General features: G+C 44.4%; 1 protein-coding gene across 1 annotated transcript in view; it reads left to right on the plus strand.

Moving 5' to 3' along the window:
• Positions 1–2,072: 2,072 nt before the first annotated feature.
• C1QTNF7 (C1q and TNF related 7) overlaps positions 2,073–18,003 on the plus strand; it is a 129,386-nt gene continuing 113,455 nt past the window's right edge. Inside the window, exon 1 of the mRNA XM_027545060.1 lies at positions 2,073–2,556. Coding sequence (XP_027400861.1) covers positions 2,544–2,556 — 13 coding nt within the window. The 5' untranslated portion in view covers positions 2,073–2,543. The remainder of the gene's footprint in view (positions 2,557–18,003) is intronic.

The following is an 18,003-nucleotide window of genomic DNA, read 5'->3' on the forward strand; positions in this document are numbered from 1 at the left end:
AATTAACACCTACTTCCTGACTATTAGGCCAATGCCACCAAGTTTAAGATTCTGCTAGCAGTATCCCTTGTGCATTATCGATTTTGGTAGTTGTCAGGGGAAATAACTCTAGGTGCTGTGATAAATCACAATGATCCCATAAACAGGTCTTGCTAAGTACCTTATACATGTTGTCCAGTTGCCAAGTCATGTCCGACTTTTCAACCCCATGGACTGCAGCACACCAGGCTCCCCTGTCCTCCACTGTCTTCCGGAGTTTACTCAAATTCATGTCCATTGAGACAGTGATGCCATCCAACCTCTGCCACCTTTATCTCCTTTTGCCTTCAGTCTTTCCCAGCACCAAGGTCTTTTCCTAAGAGTTGGCTCTTTGCATCAGGTGGCCAAAGTATTGGAGCTTTGGCTTCAGCATCAGTGCTTCCAGTGAACATTCAGGGTTGATTTCCTTTAGGACTGACTGATTTGATCTTATTTCAATCGAAAGGACTCTCAAGTACCAATCCAAAGGACTTCTCCAGTACCACAATGTGAAAGCATCAATTCTTTGGCACACAGCCTTCTTTAAGATGCTTGTTAGTATTACTGAAAATGCAGTATTAGGTGTTATATGCAAATTAGTTGTTTGAACATAATTGTGTTTAATCTTTCTTAATTAAAGAAACCAACTCTTAAAGAAATTGGGCTTCCCCTATGGCTCGGTGGTAAAGAATCCATCTGCAATGCAGGAGCTGTAGAAGCTATAGGTTCTATCCCTGGGTTGGGGAGATCCCCTGGAGGAGGGCATGGCAACCCACTCCAGTATTCCTGCCTGGAGAATCCCAGGGATGGAGCAGCCTGGTGGGCTATAGTCCATAGAGTCGCAAAGAGTTGGATATGACTGAAGGGACTGAGAAGAAAGAAAGTAAGTAACACATCAGAATTCACGTATCTGGGATAATTGATCCAAGTCTATGACACCACCTATGCTTAGGTCTCTGGACGGCTATGCAGCATAAGCCAAAACAAAAATATGTTCCACCATGTTCTCTGCTTCTATAGCAAAGGAAACCCGAGCATTCCCTGAAGTTGTAGATCCCTTCTCTCTTTGCACTATTTCAGAGGCATTACCCTCTATCCATAGAATAATAAGAGTTACTCAAGACAACTCAAAACCACAGTGGAAAAATAATCTGTAGTTTTTGAAACAATGAATGAGGTTCTTGTCTTGAAATGTGTTTGCGTACATTTACACAGTGAGCTTACTTAATAGATCGTGCCTCTGTCAATATTTCTATCCTCCGCCGAATGGTTTATTTATATAATGAATGTTTTCTGTATTCATTTAGGGAATTTTATTATGTCATAAACATTCATTAAATCTGGCAAAGGTACACGCTGTCCAGTGTTTACTCCCTGTACAAGCTTCCATATATTAACTTTCCCTACGAGAACATAAATGCAAACCAAAATTGTCACAATCGTTACTTGATCTGAACCCACGCAATATTTTATTCATTCAGTAAATGTTTATTAAGTATTTGCCATCTATCGAGTGCTAAGCAAGACATGTTTTAAGATAGACTATAAATATTTTTAAGTCACCAATTTCAGTTGACCACACTTGAAGCTGGCCGAAATTTCAACTCACAAATGTGTGTGTGTGTGTGTGTGTGTGCGCGCGCGCGTGTATGTGTGTGTTTAATGGCAGTTGGGGAAGGGTGGTGAAAATAGTAAAAATTGCTAACATCGATTATAGGTCTAATGTCAGAAGATTTATTCAGCTACATGGATAGAGACTGCAAAACAAATTTTCCTTCCCAGAGACAATAATTTTCTTGCAGAATGCAAATAACATCATTTTAGACATTTTCCTCTCTTAGTAAAACACAGTGTACACTAATTTAAATTTTCAAACAGCTGCATTAGGGAGAAATTGTCTGGAAATAATTGCCAGTAAAAGTGATGTTTAAACACAATTTCACTAGCATCACTCTTCATAAATAGGGACCTAAACTTTCCTGTGTGCTATTTGCTTCCAATGAAGGGATACCACTTGGTCTTAAGGCATCACTTTAAAAGGCAAAAGCCACTTGAAGGAACATGGTGAGGAGAGCAATGGATAAAAGAGAGAAATAGAACCATTTAGATATCCGAAACCCTCGCTTTTCATTTGCCTCAGCCTGGGGTTTGCAGGACGTCACCCACTCCCACTCATTCCTAACAAGAGTATATATTAAGCTCTTTGAAATGTGAGTATTATGGGAAGGATCGCAGTTGCTTTAAATTATAGAAGTTGGCAAGTGCCTGGGAGGAGCAGGAGGTTGTTTAAACCGAGAAAGACAGTTGCAAAACTTTGTACAACAGTATGAGCTCCAGGCTTCAAAAGTATTCTCACGCGCGGACCAGCACTTTATTTTTCATCAAGCTATTTTTTAAGTTGTTTTGAAGCCGCTTCAAATAATAAACACATATTTCTGCTGGAAACATTGTTTAATGGTTTCTGAATTCATGGGACAAGAGAAGCAAGAAAGCCTCATGATTTGGTGGAAGGTTTGATATCAGCAATGCCTAGAAAAGGTAAGCTTCCCTTTTCTCTGCGTTTTTTCTCTTTCTTTTTCCACCCCCCTCCTATTGGCTTTCATCAACAATATTTACCGAAAGGATTTAAGACAGCTACTTGTAGGGAAATGGGGAACTTGTAGAAAGTATGTCAACAAATGATAAGTCAGAGGTCGGAAATCCTCAGCTGTAGTATTTTCTCCTACTTTCTATTCCGCTTGTCACAGGAACCTCTGTGAACCATTTTTGAATCTATGAAAAATGCCATTTCTCTCAGAAATTGTGTGCAGGTCTCCAATCTGATGTGCCTAGCATTTGCCAGTGTGCTGACGGGCTCATGTATTGACAAGGTCACAGTGTCTATGTTTTCTTATCCCGTTATAGGCAATTTAACTTCCAAAACCGTGATCTTGCTATTAACTCAGAAATCTTTCCCATGGAAGACTGTAACATTAGTCCAGAAATTCTCTGAAGTGTGCTTACTCTGAATTCTTATAAGCTTGTTCTGCAGCCTACGTATTTTAAAAGTTAAATAAGTCATTTGACTTCTCTTTTGGAGTGACAAAAAGGACTGTTACAGATATTATGTCCTGGGCAGGGAGAAAGAGTTCAACTCAAAATCTGTGAAGTCGCAGTTGACAAGCAATGCTATGGACTGAATCGGGTGGCTGGGTCTTCTTGGTTGTGCCTGAGAAGGAAGAGAGGTTATGACAGTCCTGTTTTTCTGTGCCAGGATCTAGGAGAAGCATGTTTGTGGTTTTAGATGAAGGGGAACGTAAGTGATGTGTGTTTCTGTTTCCTTGAGAAAGTCTGTGATATCAGTCTTGTCATCGTTTCAAGAGAGAATTCCAGGTGCAAAAAAAAAAAACTAGATACAGAAAAAAAGAGATTTGCAAATGTGTCCCCCACACCCACCCCCACCTCCCCCACCCCCCTCCCCCCGCGTGCAGGTTGAGATTTTATCAGAGCTCACGTTCATTCCTCAGGCACACATATGAACTTGCAGGCAGAGGTTAGAAAACCCTGTGCGTTTGCAGGAATCTGAGTGGTTTGGGACACCAAGTCGACCTCGATCTGTGAAACCCACTGCTGGCAGAAACTGATCACAGGTCTCTGAGGCCTGGGTGAGAAAGTGGGGTGCTACCTGGGAGCCCTGGCTCTCGGGGTCCACAGGGCTCTATCGGCTTTTCGGGTACCAGCGATTGATCTGTTTGTGGAAAGCTTTTCCTTCTGCGTCAAATTCTAATGACATGAAGTGGATTACAGCGGCTTCCCCTGCCTTTTGGGGTTTCTGGGGATGGGAGAGAGATTAAGCTCAGAAGGAAGGACAGAGATTGTAGAAACACCGAGGAGGCAGCTCCATCCGCTCACTGGCAAGGCGGTGGGGAGAAAGCTTAGCCCTTTCCTCCACCCCCGGGGGTGAGTGGAGGAAGTCGGACCCCCGCCTTGCCGCTTCACTGTCCAGTTCCTTCCCAGACTCTCGCTGCTTCCCTCTCCCCGTCCTGGGCGATCCACGCCAGCCACGCAACCTCCAGAGAGGGAACAGTGGGTTGGACAGGCAGGCTAGCATCTCCTCCTTCTCGTCCTCTCCGACCATTCCCAGGCCAGTTGGGGAAGCCGCCGCCCTATTTGGAGGGGGTCTCCAGGACCCCACCCCGTGACCTCATTGCCGGCAGCCGGGGAGCTAGGATGGCCAGGGGTTGCGTGGCGCCTGAGTGCACCCCGGGGATGGGTGCGGCCACGCGCGCGCGGCGTGGCGTGGGGGACTCGCCCCCGGATGGAGCGCGCACTTCCCATCTCGGGCTCCCACAGAGGCTGGCGGCATTTCTGGAAGCCAGAGCCCCCAGGCCCCGCCTCTGGGCCCCGAGGAGGCCCCAAAGAGGATCAAAACAAAAAGGCAGTTAGAGTTGCTAATGAAGCCCCAAGCCAGATGACTCATCTGGGGCGCAGCCACAGGGGGCGGGGGTCGGGTGTGGGGCTTTGTGATGAAACCTGGGAAAGACGGGTCAGGGTTGTCCCCAAAAAGGATGCTGAGGTGCAGCCCAGGGTGACCTAATCGTGCCTCCTCACCTCAGAGCGGCTGGGACAGAGGCCACATCTGTGAGGGACGAGAGCGTTAACTAATGAACTGCCAGAGTGCGAGGGCCACGCTGTCTGAACCTTGAAAAGCGTTGGAACCAGACTTAGACCAGGTTGCCAGCTACAGCCGCACACCCCGAGTCCGTGGATCCAGACCTGGGAAGCCCCAGACGCGGGACTCAGCCCCTCAGGCGCCTGGGAGGAGACACTATTGCAACTCAGTAGACCTTAATTATGTGTCCACCAGCGCCAGAAGCTTTGCCGAGGCTCTTTGAACTTGGCCCTTGATGGAGACACCAAGTGGTAACAGCCTGGAAGGTTTATGGAAAACTTAAGAGGGGCTTTGTAAATCAGCCTGCTGAAATCAAAGAGAGCTCCTAGTTGCATTTGAACTAGACCTTGGCGGAGGAATGAAATATCATGGGAGAGACCATAGGGTCAAGAGCATCTAGGCAGAAGCCAAGGAGCAAAGAGAGATTAAAGGTCATGGCTGCTCCCAGGGAGGTGGTGAGGCTCTGTTTCCCCAAGTGTATTTCAGGTCAGTTTCTTGGGTCATTAATAAGATGATAACCAAAAGCACCGCCTGGTCAGGCAAATTTGGGAAAGCATAAAACTATACACCGCAGACGACCAAGAACTCAGGCTGTAGGGTCACAAACATGTGACTTCAAATCGCATCTCCACCCCTTAACTGCCTTGTAATCTTGGACCCAGATTGCTCCATCTGTCAAGTGAGGACCATTATCTGCATTCTTATGAGGACATTTGAAGGATTTAATTACAGTATTAATGAAAAAGGCCTACTATCAAAGTGTCTGGCAAAGTCATGGGGCCAAAGTGTCTGGCCCCTTGGAATGTTAGTTACTCTGACTGGCTATTAGATGCTACTTTCTTTGCCGCAGGAATTCTCACATGTTTTAGTTCCTTGGTTTGTCCTCTATCTTTCTATGAGTGGGTCATTAGAATCTAATCTAATGAGTTAGAACTCATTAGAATATGAAACCACTTTTTTTTTTTTTTGGTCCCCAAAGAGTGTCACACATGGGGAACTCGGAATGCATGCTAGAATATGGTTGGGTTGGCCCAAGGAGTTGAGGCTACCGTGGCCTGCAAGCCCATGAAGTTTTCCAAGATTTAATCGAAATTTATCACTCTTCACCTGCCACTGCATGAATGCCACCCTATTTCAATGAAACAGAAACTCCCAAACTGAGATTCTCCTATCAAAAAAAATTGAGTTTTTCTCCTTAAAACTATTGTCAATTTTTATAAGAAGAGAAAAATAAGAGCAAAGCAAATTCTTTCATTTTCACACCCAAAAGCCCAACCTCTGCCTCTGATTTGAGGGCCTGTATTTGGTGGTCAAAGGCAGGGGCATAAGCTAGAATAAAACATGATCCCATCTTCAAGGAGCCATCAGTTAGATTGTTGTTCAGTCACTAAGTTGTGTCCGTCTCTTTGGGACCCCATGGACTGTAGCACATCAGGCTTTACCATCTCCCGGAATTTACCATCTCCCAGAGTTTGCTCAAACTCATGACCATTGATTCAATGACTCTGTCAATAAGGTAGAGAAAATAAACTGTGTGTTCTCATTTCTAAAATGTGAAATTAGGTTTTCAAGGAAGAATATAGGAGAAGCTCAAAGTGAATTCTGCAAAAGCGAGACCTCAAGTCTCTGGAATGATCAGAGCAATAGGTAACTTTCTTTGACATTTACCAAGGGTGAGAAACTGTGCTAAGTACTTTGCAGTGATAACTCATGTGTACTTTATAAGGCTACAAGGTGAGTGTTGACTTGCCCATTTCACAGATGAACAAACTAAGCCCTAGAGAAAGGCAGTAATCTGCCTGAAGTCTTCCAGGAAGTATAGTCTCAAACTCAAGTCCATCTGATTCTCTGTATCCCTCACCCAGGAAAGACTTTTCAGAGGAGATAATGTGTCACTCGACCTTGAAGGATAGATACAGATTAACAGGAGGGGAATTTCAGGCAGTGAGAAGAAAATCTGGGGAGTGTCAGAAAATCCACCTGGTGGAAGAAAGGGTGTGCATAGAAAGAAGAGGGAAATGAGCTCAAAAGCCTTGGTTAGATTTTAAAAGTCTTCATAGTCTGCGTGTTCAGTCGTGTTTGATTCTTTGTGACCCCATAGACTGTAGCCCTCCAAGTTCCTCTGTCCATGGGATTCTCTAGGCAAGAATACTGGAATGGGTTGCCATTTCCTACTCCAGACGATCTTCCTGACCCAGGGATCAAACCCTCATCTCTTGAGTCTCCTGCATTGGCAGGTGGATTCTTCACCATTTTGGTACCTACAAGAACAAAAATTGACACTTGGTAATAGATGTTAACTAGACCTACTGTGGTGAGTACTTCACAATACATATGAATGTTGAATCATTATGTTGTACACCTAAAGCTAATAGAATGTTCTATGTTAATTGTATCTGAATCAAAAAACAGAAAGAAAAAAAAAAGAAAATTCTAAAAAAGAAAAAAAAAAAGAGTAGTTAGCTAGAAAATGCCCCAAAAGACATAACAAAAATGTAGGCAAATGCTATTATAGAAATGTGCAATTAATAAAAATTTATGTTATTTTTTGGGGGGAAAAAAGACTTGGTTGGAAAAAAAAAAAAGATGTGGTTGGAATCAGATGATAGAAAGCCTTGAATGCCAAACCACAAAGTTTAGATTTCTTTAATAGAGGAATCATTAAAACTTTGTAAACAAGAAAGTAACAGCCTGGCAGTGCTTTAGAGCAAATAACTGAAGATGATTAATTAGTCTGTGCAGCAGGGGCAAAGGGAAAACCTCCGGTTACTGGGAAGCCATGTTTGTCCAGGTAGGAGACAGCAGTTGTTTGCTCCCAAAATCCCTAAGGGATGCGGATGCTCATCAGACCCAGGCTCCTAATCCTGCTACCCCAAAGCCATGACCACCACAGTGATCTATCCAAGCAACGACCTTGAGGCCTCACTACATCCAGATTTAACCCTTACAGTGACAGGGGGTAGAATGGAAGGAGCAAGAGGGGCAGGCGGACCTCTCGGGACTTCCTCAGCTTTCAGACTCCATGGAGCTAAAAACTCTGAGAGCTTTTATGGACATCATTACCCACACATTTCACCATTCAATCACCAGTTTCCAGACTTGTTCCTATCAAACAGGCCTGTTTCCAAAAGAACTTGAGAGTCTACAAAATTTTTATGCGTTTACAGCTATAGCAATTGCATAATAATGAGATTGGCATGCAGGGATTACGGGAGGGTATATTTTCATATATTCCTTCAGGAGAAATTTTTATCCATCTTCTTGGCTGTCTGCCTTTTGCAAAAGTCAGCTGTCCTCCCCTTGTGTCTGAGAACACTTACTGCGGTGCGATACCACCCCAGGATCTTGCTGGGGGTTGGGTTTGTTTTGTCTTTTTTTGCTGTGCTGAGTCTTTGTTGCTGTGTGGGCTTTTCTCTAGTTGCAGTGAGCAGGGGCTACACTTCAGTTGCAGGACACAGGCTTCTCATTGCAGTGGCTTCTCTTATTGTGGGCTTCCCTGATGGCTCAGATGGTAAAGAATCTGCCCACAATGCAGGAGACCAGCATTCTTTTATTAAGGAGCACAGGCTCTAGGGTGCTTGGGTTTCAGTATTTGGTACATGGGCTCTGTAGATGCAATTCGTGAGCTATAAAGCTCAGTCTCAATAGTTGTGGTTCACAGGCTTAGTTTCTCCACAGCATGTGGGATCCTCCCAGATGGCAGGCGGACTCTACCGCTGAGCCCCCATGGAAGCCCCCTTGTGGTGCTCTGAATAATAGTTATTTGTGCCAGGGTCCTATGACTCCCACCAGCTCCCACATGGGAAATGGCAGCCCACTCCAGTACCCTTTGCCTGAAGAATCCTATGGACAGAGAAGCCTGGTGGGATGGGGTCCACAGGGTTGCAAAGAGTTGAACACTACTGAAGCGACTTAGCACTCAGCACTCAGCTCCCACAGAGGGTGAGCTTCAGAGAGCAGGAATGAAATCATCTTTAGATTTTCCAATGCCTTACAACTGTAGTAGATCTGAATCAATCTACAAACATGGATCTTCAAGAAATCTCACATTTTTCCATTTTATTTCGTACAACATAAATCTGATTCCAAGAGTTTGTGGCAGCAGGAAGTTTAGTTTCAGAAGTGATCAGGCTCCTACCCCCACTGTCACCAGAACTGGGGAGGTCCTCCTTCAGATCACTGTGCCCTCTCTTATAAATCGCCTGTCCCTTTGATGTCTGTGGACTCGGCTTTCCAGCCCCGCTTAGGAAGTGAGGGTCACTGTCCAGCCGGGAAGCTGGGGTCTGAGTGACCCTCTGCTGTCCTGTCCTCTGCAGTCTGGCCACACAGCATTTCCACTTCTCACGGATGCCCTGGTCCCCAACCCCAGACTGTCCCAGTCTGGGAAAGTCGCCCATCAAAAGCCCTGCATTCTTCCCTTTCCCAGCATCTACTCTTGGACTTGGGCTTTAGGAAAGAAAGGAAGAAATATTATTTTTAAGAAATGTCTGCTTCCTGCTCTTCCTGTATAACCTTGAAACAAAGAAGCCCAAAGAGCCAGGCAACCTTCTCACGATAAGTTGGGAGTAGAGAACGCACGTGAATAAATATTTCTCTAAGTTATTTTGTCACATAACCCAAAAGGTATTCAGCAGTGGCTAGTAGAATACATCTTCTGGTAATTGATGAAATGGCATCTCCAAAGTTGCTCAGTTGATCACCAGAGCTTATCAGGCTCTTTATTAAGAACCTACTATGTGCCTGTACCTTGCCTATACTGTCTACATGTCCCCATTTTTCAGATGAGAGAAGTGGATCACTTACTTAACATCCTACGAGCACTGTAGGGAAGCATAGGTATTTAAACTCCAGTTGTAGTCATCTCCAAAACCCACACCCTTCCGACCCTGCCACATGGACTCTGGCAAGGATTCCTAATTCTCTAACTAGCAGTTCAGAGCCCTGGTACTGACTCATCCTAGAGTAGACATTTCCAATTACCATTTTTAAAATTTATTTTGGTAAAATAAAGTTGATTTACAATGTTGTGCCAATTTCTGCTGTAGAGCAAAGTGATTCAGTTATGCATACACACACATACATATAAACATTCTTTATATTCTTTTCCATGGTGATTTATCACAAGGTATTGAATCTAGTTCCCTGTGCTTTACGGCGGTAGGACCTTGTTTTTTATCCATTCTCTGTATAATAGTTTGCCTCTGCTAACCCCAAACTCCCAATCTATCCCTCCCCAACCTCCTTTCCCTTGGCAACTTATAGATCTGTTCTCTACAACATTTGTTTTAAGTGGAGATTTTTTTCACCACGAACATAGTCTGACTCTGTTTGAAATACTGACAATCTCATGGAATGGCTTTTTACCCCATCTCATCAGCTATCTGTGAGGCAGCAGGGATGGAGACTTAATCCTATTTGAAAGATGAGAGCAAGGCAAAGTGACTTGTCCACAGCCAAAGGACTAGAAGGGAGCTCGAAGTCCCACATGCATTTGTCAGTCTGTCTCCCCAGCAAGGGGCGGGAGTTAGTCCTAATTAATCAGAAGTTATCGATAAGACAGCATTAAATATTTGCACGTTTAGTGCCTGCTCATACCGCCCATAACAGAAAACCGTAGCTGACACAGTTGCCTTAAGACGCATCCTGCTAGATGTGCACGAATGATATTTGAGGGGTGTCATTAAAACTTCACTTGGTGGCCTTGCCAATTGCCAGCATCCTCAAACCACATTACGCTCTTAAACTAGTAAGTTATTTTTTTCAGTTTCTTTCCTGCACCTTAAACTTTTTTTGGAAAAAGACTTCTTTAGTTAATTTTGACCCCAGGCCGCTGTAAAATCTAACTTGAAATCGGTAGCATCTCAGTGTAGGGATTCTTTGAGTTACCAACCCATTTTATTTTATCACGGGTGTTCATACCCATTCCTCAGATCCTTCACCTCACCTCTTTTCCTTCCCAATAAAGACCACATTCCTTGGTATGATCCTGGGGGGAGGGTGTCTTGAAAAATCTGTCTCTTGCCCCCTTCCTCGTCCCCTTTACCCCTGGCTGCTGGCCTCCATATATCCATATACCCACGTATACCAAATACCAGAGACTGGGTGCTTTAAACAACCGAAATTGATTTTCTCACAGTTCTGGAAGCTAGAAGTTCAAGACCAAGGTGCCACAGGTTTGATTCCTTCTGAGGCCTCTCCTTGGCTTGCAGACAGCTGCTTTCTCACTGTGTCCTCATGTGGCCATTTTTCTGTAGAGAGCATATGGCCAAGATCCCCCTCTTACAAGGACACTGATCAGACCAGATTAGGGCCCATCCTCAGGCCCTCATTTTAACTTGATCACCCCTTTAAAGGCCTTATCTCCAAGTACAGTCATATGGTGAGGTACTTCAACAGGTGACTTTCAGGGAAGCCCAGTTCGCTGCAGAACAGCCCAAAAGCTATGCACAGTGAGGTCATAACAGTTTCTCAGTCCGTCCTTCTCTCCTTGTGACATAGGTCTAAAGAGTCAAGTCTATTCCCTTTGCATGAATTATGTTGAACCATATACAACGGCTGACCTTCAACCATTCCATTGCATGCGTGCTGTGAGCTGAGTCGCTCAATCGTGTCTGATTCTTTGTGACTCTTTGGACAGTAGTCTGCCAGACGCCTCAGTCCATGGGATTCCCCGGGCAAGGATACCGGAATGAGCTGCCACGGCCTTCTCTAAGGGATCTTCCCGACTCAGGGATCAAACCTGCCTTGGCAGGCTCTTTACCACTAGTGCCACCTGGGAAACCCTAACCATTCTATTATCTACACAAAATGGCAATTTTATATAAACTCCAGTATAACCTAGAGACGTAAAAACTGTCATTTCCTGAAAACAATTTAGGGACAAAGTCCTTATAATACTACAGAAATTGTCATATTTCCATCCTCCTGTCTTTTCTTGAGTCTGAAATGAAATGGTCCCAGACAAACTTTGAGAATTTATCCACACTACAAACTCCACCTTCAGCTTCAGCACCAATCATAGCAAAATGTTCATTTTTAGTAAGGCAGCCCTGGGCTTCCCTGGTACCCACTCCAGTATTCTGGCTTGGAGAATTCCATGGACTGTATAGTCCATGAGGTCGCAAAGAGTTGGACCCTCTGTGCTACTTTCACTTTCCATTAAAATACCACTGGTCACCAGAAAATTCTTTCTTATGCCAGAATCTGACCCTTTTAAATGTTTCTCCACTGGTCTTGTTCTATTTCTAGAAGTAGCAAGAATCCCACCACTTTCCTCTGGCTTCTTAAACATTTAAAGACCATCACCAGCTGCCTACCTAACCCTCTCCAGGGTCTCCCTGGACTTGCAGGGAGAAATTTCCCTGACACTGTGGTTCACCAAACATACCCATGCCCCTCTGGAAATGACGTCCAGACCTCGACACCGGATACCAGATGACTTTCACAGTCAGTGTTAACTCCACATCAGTTTCCTGGGATGGGTAGCAGCTATGTAGAGACCTGCATGGAGAAGTAATCCGAACCCAATCTAGGGTTCACAGGAAAGAATGTAAAATTCAATTAGCGATGGCTTAAGGAGGAGCAGATTCTCTCCAGAACTGCTTTAACTATTAATACTACACTGGACACTGTCTCTCAGTCCAGGTCACAGGGGAGCTATTACTCTCTGTGATTTAAATACTCTGTTCTCCTTAATGCTAAATTTGCATCAGCTTTGCTAGTCAGCCCATTTCGGAAAAAAAAAAGATCAAGTATGTTACTCAGATTATTTCTTTTCAGCACTGTCTCTTGCTGTGGAGCAGAGGCTCTAGGGTGTGGGTTTCATTAGTTACAGCTCCTAGGCTCTGGAGCACAGACTCAGTAAATGTGGTACATGGGCTTAGTTGCTCTGAGACATATGAGATCTTCCTGATCAGGGATCAAATCCATGTCTCCTGCGTTGGCAGGCAGATTCTTTACCACTGAGCCACCAGGGAAGCCCCAGATTATTCTTTCAATTTAGTTGTAGCAAAGCTGATTTTCATCCATGCTGCGGTTCTGCTTTTCTTTCTAGTTAGCTAAAAAGAATGAGGAATCAGAAATTGTGACCTGCGGGTGTGACATGTTCAGTCCTAATCCTTCCTGGCTGTGTGTGTGATTGTGGGCAAGTTATCTGAACACTCTGAGCCTCCGTTCATCATTGAAAATGAAAACAATAAGTATGTACTCCAGCAGATCCACTGATATCTTAAGTAAAATATTATATGAGAAAACGTTTGTAAGTCAGAAGATGAGACACACATACTAGTCAGTGTCAGGAGCTGTTAGTTTTGGCCAGCCAGCTCATTTTTGACCTCGGCCTCTTTGTTTGAGGGGATTTCTTCTCAATGGACAAACTGACACCTTCTCTTGTTGTTCAGTCACTCAGTCGTGTCTGACTCTTTGCGACCCCATGGACTGCAGCATGCCAGGCTCCTCTGTCCTTCACTAGCTATTGGATTTTGCTCAGATTCATGTCCACTGTGTAGGTGATGCCATCCAACTATCTCATCCTCTGCCGCCTGCTTCTCCTGTAGCCTTCAATCTTTCCCAGCGTCAGGGTCTTTTCCAATGAGCCGACTCTTGGGGATTAAAAACAAAAGCATAAGCAAGAGGCGTGGACACACACTAGGTACTCAGTGAATGGACTTGCACGAGAATATAAACTTGTCAAGGGAAAGAATTTTGGCCAAGACTGAAGTGTTTCCACTGAGTTGTCAAAGTGAAATCCAGAGCGCCTTTCCCTTGTTGCTTTGATTATTCAAGGTCAAAGATGTTTGGTTTGGGATGATTTGTGCTTGCCATCTGCTTACACAAATCGACATTGATGACCTAATGCTTTGCCAGAAAAGAAAATATACTCATCTCTCTGGATGTTGTCAACAACACGTTATCATAGCTCTATACCATACAGTCCATCAGGGGCCACACCCGAAATCTACAATGTGGCCGAGACCCAGGGGGCCTGAAACCACACTCTCCAAATGACGTGGGTGGTCATCACCCACTCCCATAGGGCTCTCCAGGGTTAATGTAGCTCTAAGGTACCAGATTTAAAAAAAAAAAAATTTCAGGATAATCCATGTACCTGGGGTTTTATGTGGCATGTTCCCATTTTAAAAACAATTGCTGTGAACTATTGCATCTAGAATGGATAAACAACAAGGTTTTAATTGATAGCACAGGGATAAGCTATAATGGGAAAGAACCTTAAAAAGAAGAATGTGTACAAGTGAAAAAAAAAAAAAAAAAAACCCTTGATGTGTCTTAGACCTAAAGAAAAAACAATGTCATATTGTTCAATGTAATACAATCTAGAGGCATAAAACGAGTTCCCATTTTCTTCTAAGCAAACCTTCATCAAATCTTCCCAACACACCAGTCAGGCTGGTAAGGTGTTTAACCCTATTTTACAAATGAGACCCAAAGCCTCGACATCAGTTAGCAGTGACACATATGTGGCTTCCCTGGTGGCTCGGACAGTAAAGAATCTGTCTGCAAAGAAGGAGACCCAGGTTCAATACCTGGATAGGGAAAATCCCCTGGAGAAGGGGATGGCTATCCACTCCACCATTCTTGCCTGGAGAATTCTATGGACAGAGGAGCCTAGAGGGCTACAGTCTATAGGGTTGTAGAGTCAGACATGACTGATTTACAAATAAAACCCAAAGCCTCACCGTCAGTTATCCATGACACATATGTATGTGAATACACAATCCCCTCCCCAACAGAGCCGAAGTCCTCCGTCTCTTGAATTTCAGGAAGAAATTTAAAGTGTGTGTGGCTGCTCACATGCCCAGAGATGGGCAGATTGGGGTGAACAATGATTCTCCTGGCCTCTTCTGGTGACTTGAAAGCTCTATATGCCTCGTGACAGTCCACTCAGGCAGTCACAACAGGGTAACACCATTGACTGAAGGTTTAAACAACAGAAATGTATTTCCTTGTGGTTCTGGAGGAGGGAAGTCCAAAACTCTCTTTCTGGCTTGCAGATGATCGGCTTCCCACTGTATCTTCATGTGGCACAGAGAGAGAAAAAGAGAGAGGGATCTGTGATGTCTCTTCCTCTTCTTGTAAGGACATAAGTTCTGTTGGATCGGGGCCCAATCTTTATGACCTCATTTAACTTTAATGACTTTCTTAAAGGTCTTGCCTCCAATTTTAGTCACATTGAATATTTGGCATTTCAACCTATGAATTTGGGGTGGGGACACAACTGAATCCTTAACACCCAACCTTTTTCTATGGATAATCAGCCTCTCCTGCCTTTTTCTCTTTTCTACTCTTACCCTAAATCTTCCTAAATCCACCCAGCCTACATCATTCAGCCATTTCTCTCTTTCAACCCCATTCTTTGAGTCCTGCAATTCATTATTCAACACAGCTTCTCACTTTCTTAACCCCTCTTCACTCATTCTCTCTCTCTCTTTTTTTTTTTTTTTTTTTTTTGGCCCAACAGCATGTGGGATCTGTTCCCCAACCAGAGATTGAACCCATATTCCCTGCATTGGAAGTGCAGAGTCTTAACCACTGGACCACCAGGGAATCTCCACTTGTTTCTCTCTTCTTCTTTCTCAGCCTTTCTCTTTAATCCCAACTGTCACCTTCTCCAAAGCCTTCCTCCCTCTTCATTTTCTTCTCATCTTCTCCAGAACAACCCCCTGAGTCTAAATTCTGTTTTTGCTTGTTTGCCTCTGCACTTTAGACCCTGCAGTATGTGCGCCCCCATGAGTGGATTGCCCTTGCTCCTGAGTCCAAGCTTGATCTGCTTACCACACAAAAGGCTAATGAATAAGAGATGAGGTGTGGAAGCAAAGAATAGAGACTTTATTCAGAAAGTCAGCTGACAGAGAAGATGACAGAAAATGTCTCAAAATAACTATCTTATCAGGGTCTGGATGCCAGGTTCTTTTACAGAACCAGAGAGAAGAGCAGTAAGGAACTAAAGCCAAAAGACAATATAAAGAGGGAGAGGCAAGGAGGAAATGAAGTAAAAAGAGCCAAAAAGAGCCATCTGTCTTGCAAAACATCTCCAGGAAAGCCCAGCATCTGGGAAGCTATGTGTTAATCTCATCTTTCTTGCAGCCGTTCACAGGCGGGCAGAGTCAGATTATCTCTCTGTGAGCTGAACAAAGCCACTGCAACAGTCAGGCAGAGGGGCAGGGTCCTCTGAGGCAGGCCATTATATGTGATTATAACAACAAAGCTCTAAAACTTGGGCCATCTGATGAGAAGAACTGATTCATTGGAAAAGACCTTGATTCTGGGAAAGAGTGAGGGCAGGGAAAGAAGGGAGTAACAGAAGATGAAATGGTTGGATGGAATCATGGACTCAATGGACGTGAGTTTGAGCAAACTCCAGGAGATAGCGAAGGATAGGGAAGCCTGGCGTGCTGCAGTTCATGGGGTCACAAAGAGTCAGACATGACTCAGGGGCTGAACAACAACGACGACAATAATAACACAAGCAACACAAAGCGAGTCAAAGAAACAGTTCCAACATGGAATCAGAGCTGGTTCTCTGCAACACCCTGAGCAGTGTCTGGGATGTAGCAGAAATCTTGTAAATGTCAAAATGCCCCAGCTATACAGGATTTGAGGCAAGTTAAAGGAAATGTGCAAAATGAAGCAGTTTAAGTGGAAATTAAAAAAATCAAAGCCATGAGACAAAAGAGAAACAGACTATGTGAACCATAAGGCCCAAGCTGGTTATTGTGATTGAGCGTGAAATTTCACTTCCTGGCAGCCAAACCCAGCGTCCTTTCAGACTGAAAGTGACCCATGTGTTCTCCGAGGAAAGGAAATGAATTCCGTCCCTCTTGCCCTGACCCGCATCCTGCCCTGGAACAACTGTTTTCTCTATATCTCAGCTTTCCTTTCAACATTCCATTCATCTCGCACTGACTATCCAGCTCCGTATGGTGTTCAAAGCTCACTCCAATCCTATTTAGAATGTTGTTTTGTGTCCTAAGGAATGCAAGCCTGATAATGAAGGCAGTTTGGAGTTGAAGTGGTTGCTAGGAGGTTCCTAAAGGAAAGCTGCAATCTTGGGTTGACCAGAAAGCTTACTGAATGAGGGTTCAAGCAACAGCTGTGTGGTTCACAAAAGAAAAATATCAGATAAAGGAAAGAAGGGAGGGAAGAAGGGAGGGAGGAAAGGGTTCTCAAAATCCTCTTTTGAAAAGATTTATATTTATTTACTTTTGGCTTTTGGTTGTGCTGGGTCTTCATTGCTGCATGCTAGCTTTTCTCTAGTTGGGCCGAGTTGGGGCTACCCTCTAGTTGGCGATGTACAGGCTTCTCACTGCAGTGGTTTCTCTTGTTGTCCAGCACGGACTCTGGAACTCGGGCTTCAGTAGTTGCGACACAAGGGCTTTGTTGCTCCAAGGCATGTGGGGTCTTCCCAGGCCATGGATCAAATCAGTGTCCTTTGCATTGCAAGGCGGATTCTTAACCATCGGACTACCAGGGAAGCCCCGGTCTCTGAATCCTTTTCTACTTTCCTCTAAAGATGTTCAGTTCCCCATTTTCACTCCTTCCCCTTTTCTATGACTGTCACTTTCACTCTAACGTCTACAGAGAAACCCTTATTTCCATCTCAGACCACCCTCCCACCCCACCCCCACCCCTCACGAAAACCTAGTCCTTTATTTCTAGCACTTTCTCCTGAACATAGAATGTAAGTTCAGGTCAGTTCAGTTGCTCAGTCATGTCCAACTCTTTGTGACCGCATGGACTGCAGCACACCAGGCCTCCCTGTCCATCACCAACTCCTGGAGTTTACCCAAACTCACGTCCATTGAGTCGGTGATGCCATCCAACCATCTCATCGTCTGTTGTCCCCTTCTCCTCTTGCCCTCAATCTTTCCTAGCATCAGGGTCTTTTCCAGTGAGTCAGCTCTTCACATCAGGTGGCCAAAGTATTGGAGCTTCAGCTTCAGCATCAGTCCCCCCAATGAATATTCAGGACTGATTTCTTTTAGGATGGACTGGCTGAATCTCCTTGCAGTCCCAGGGACTCTCAAGAGTTTTCTCCAACACCACAGCTCAAAAGCATCAATTCTTGGACGCTCAGCTTTCTTTAGGGTCCAACTCTCAGTTCTATACATGAGTACTGGAAAAACCATAGCCTTGACTACATAGACCTTTGTTGGCAAAGTAATGTCTCTTTTTAATTTGTTTTACTGTCTTTTTAATATGCTGTCTAGGTTGGTCATAACTTTCCTTCCAAGGAGTAAGCATCTTTTTATTTCATAGCTGCAGTCACCATCTGCAGTGATTTTGGAGCCCAAAATAATAAGGTCTGCCACTGCTTC

The sequence above is a fragment of the Bos indicus x Bos taurus genome, chromosome 6, assembly GCF_003369695.1.
Source record: "Bos indicus x Bos taurus breed Angus x Brahman F1 hybrid chromosome 6, Bos_hybrid_MaternalHap_v2.0, whole genome shotgun sequence".
NCBI classification, from domain to species: Eukaryota; Metazoa; Chordata; class Mammalia; order Artiodactyla; family Bovidae; genus Bos; species Bos indicus x Bos taurus.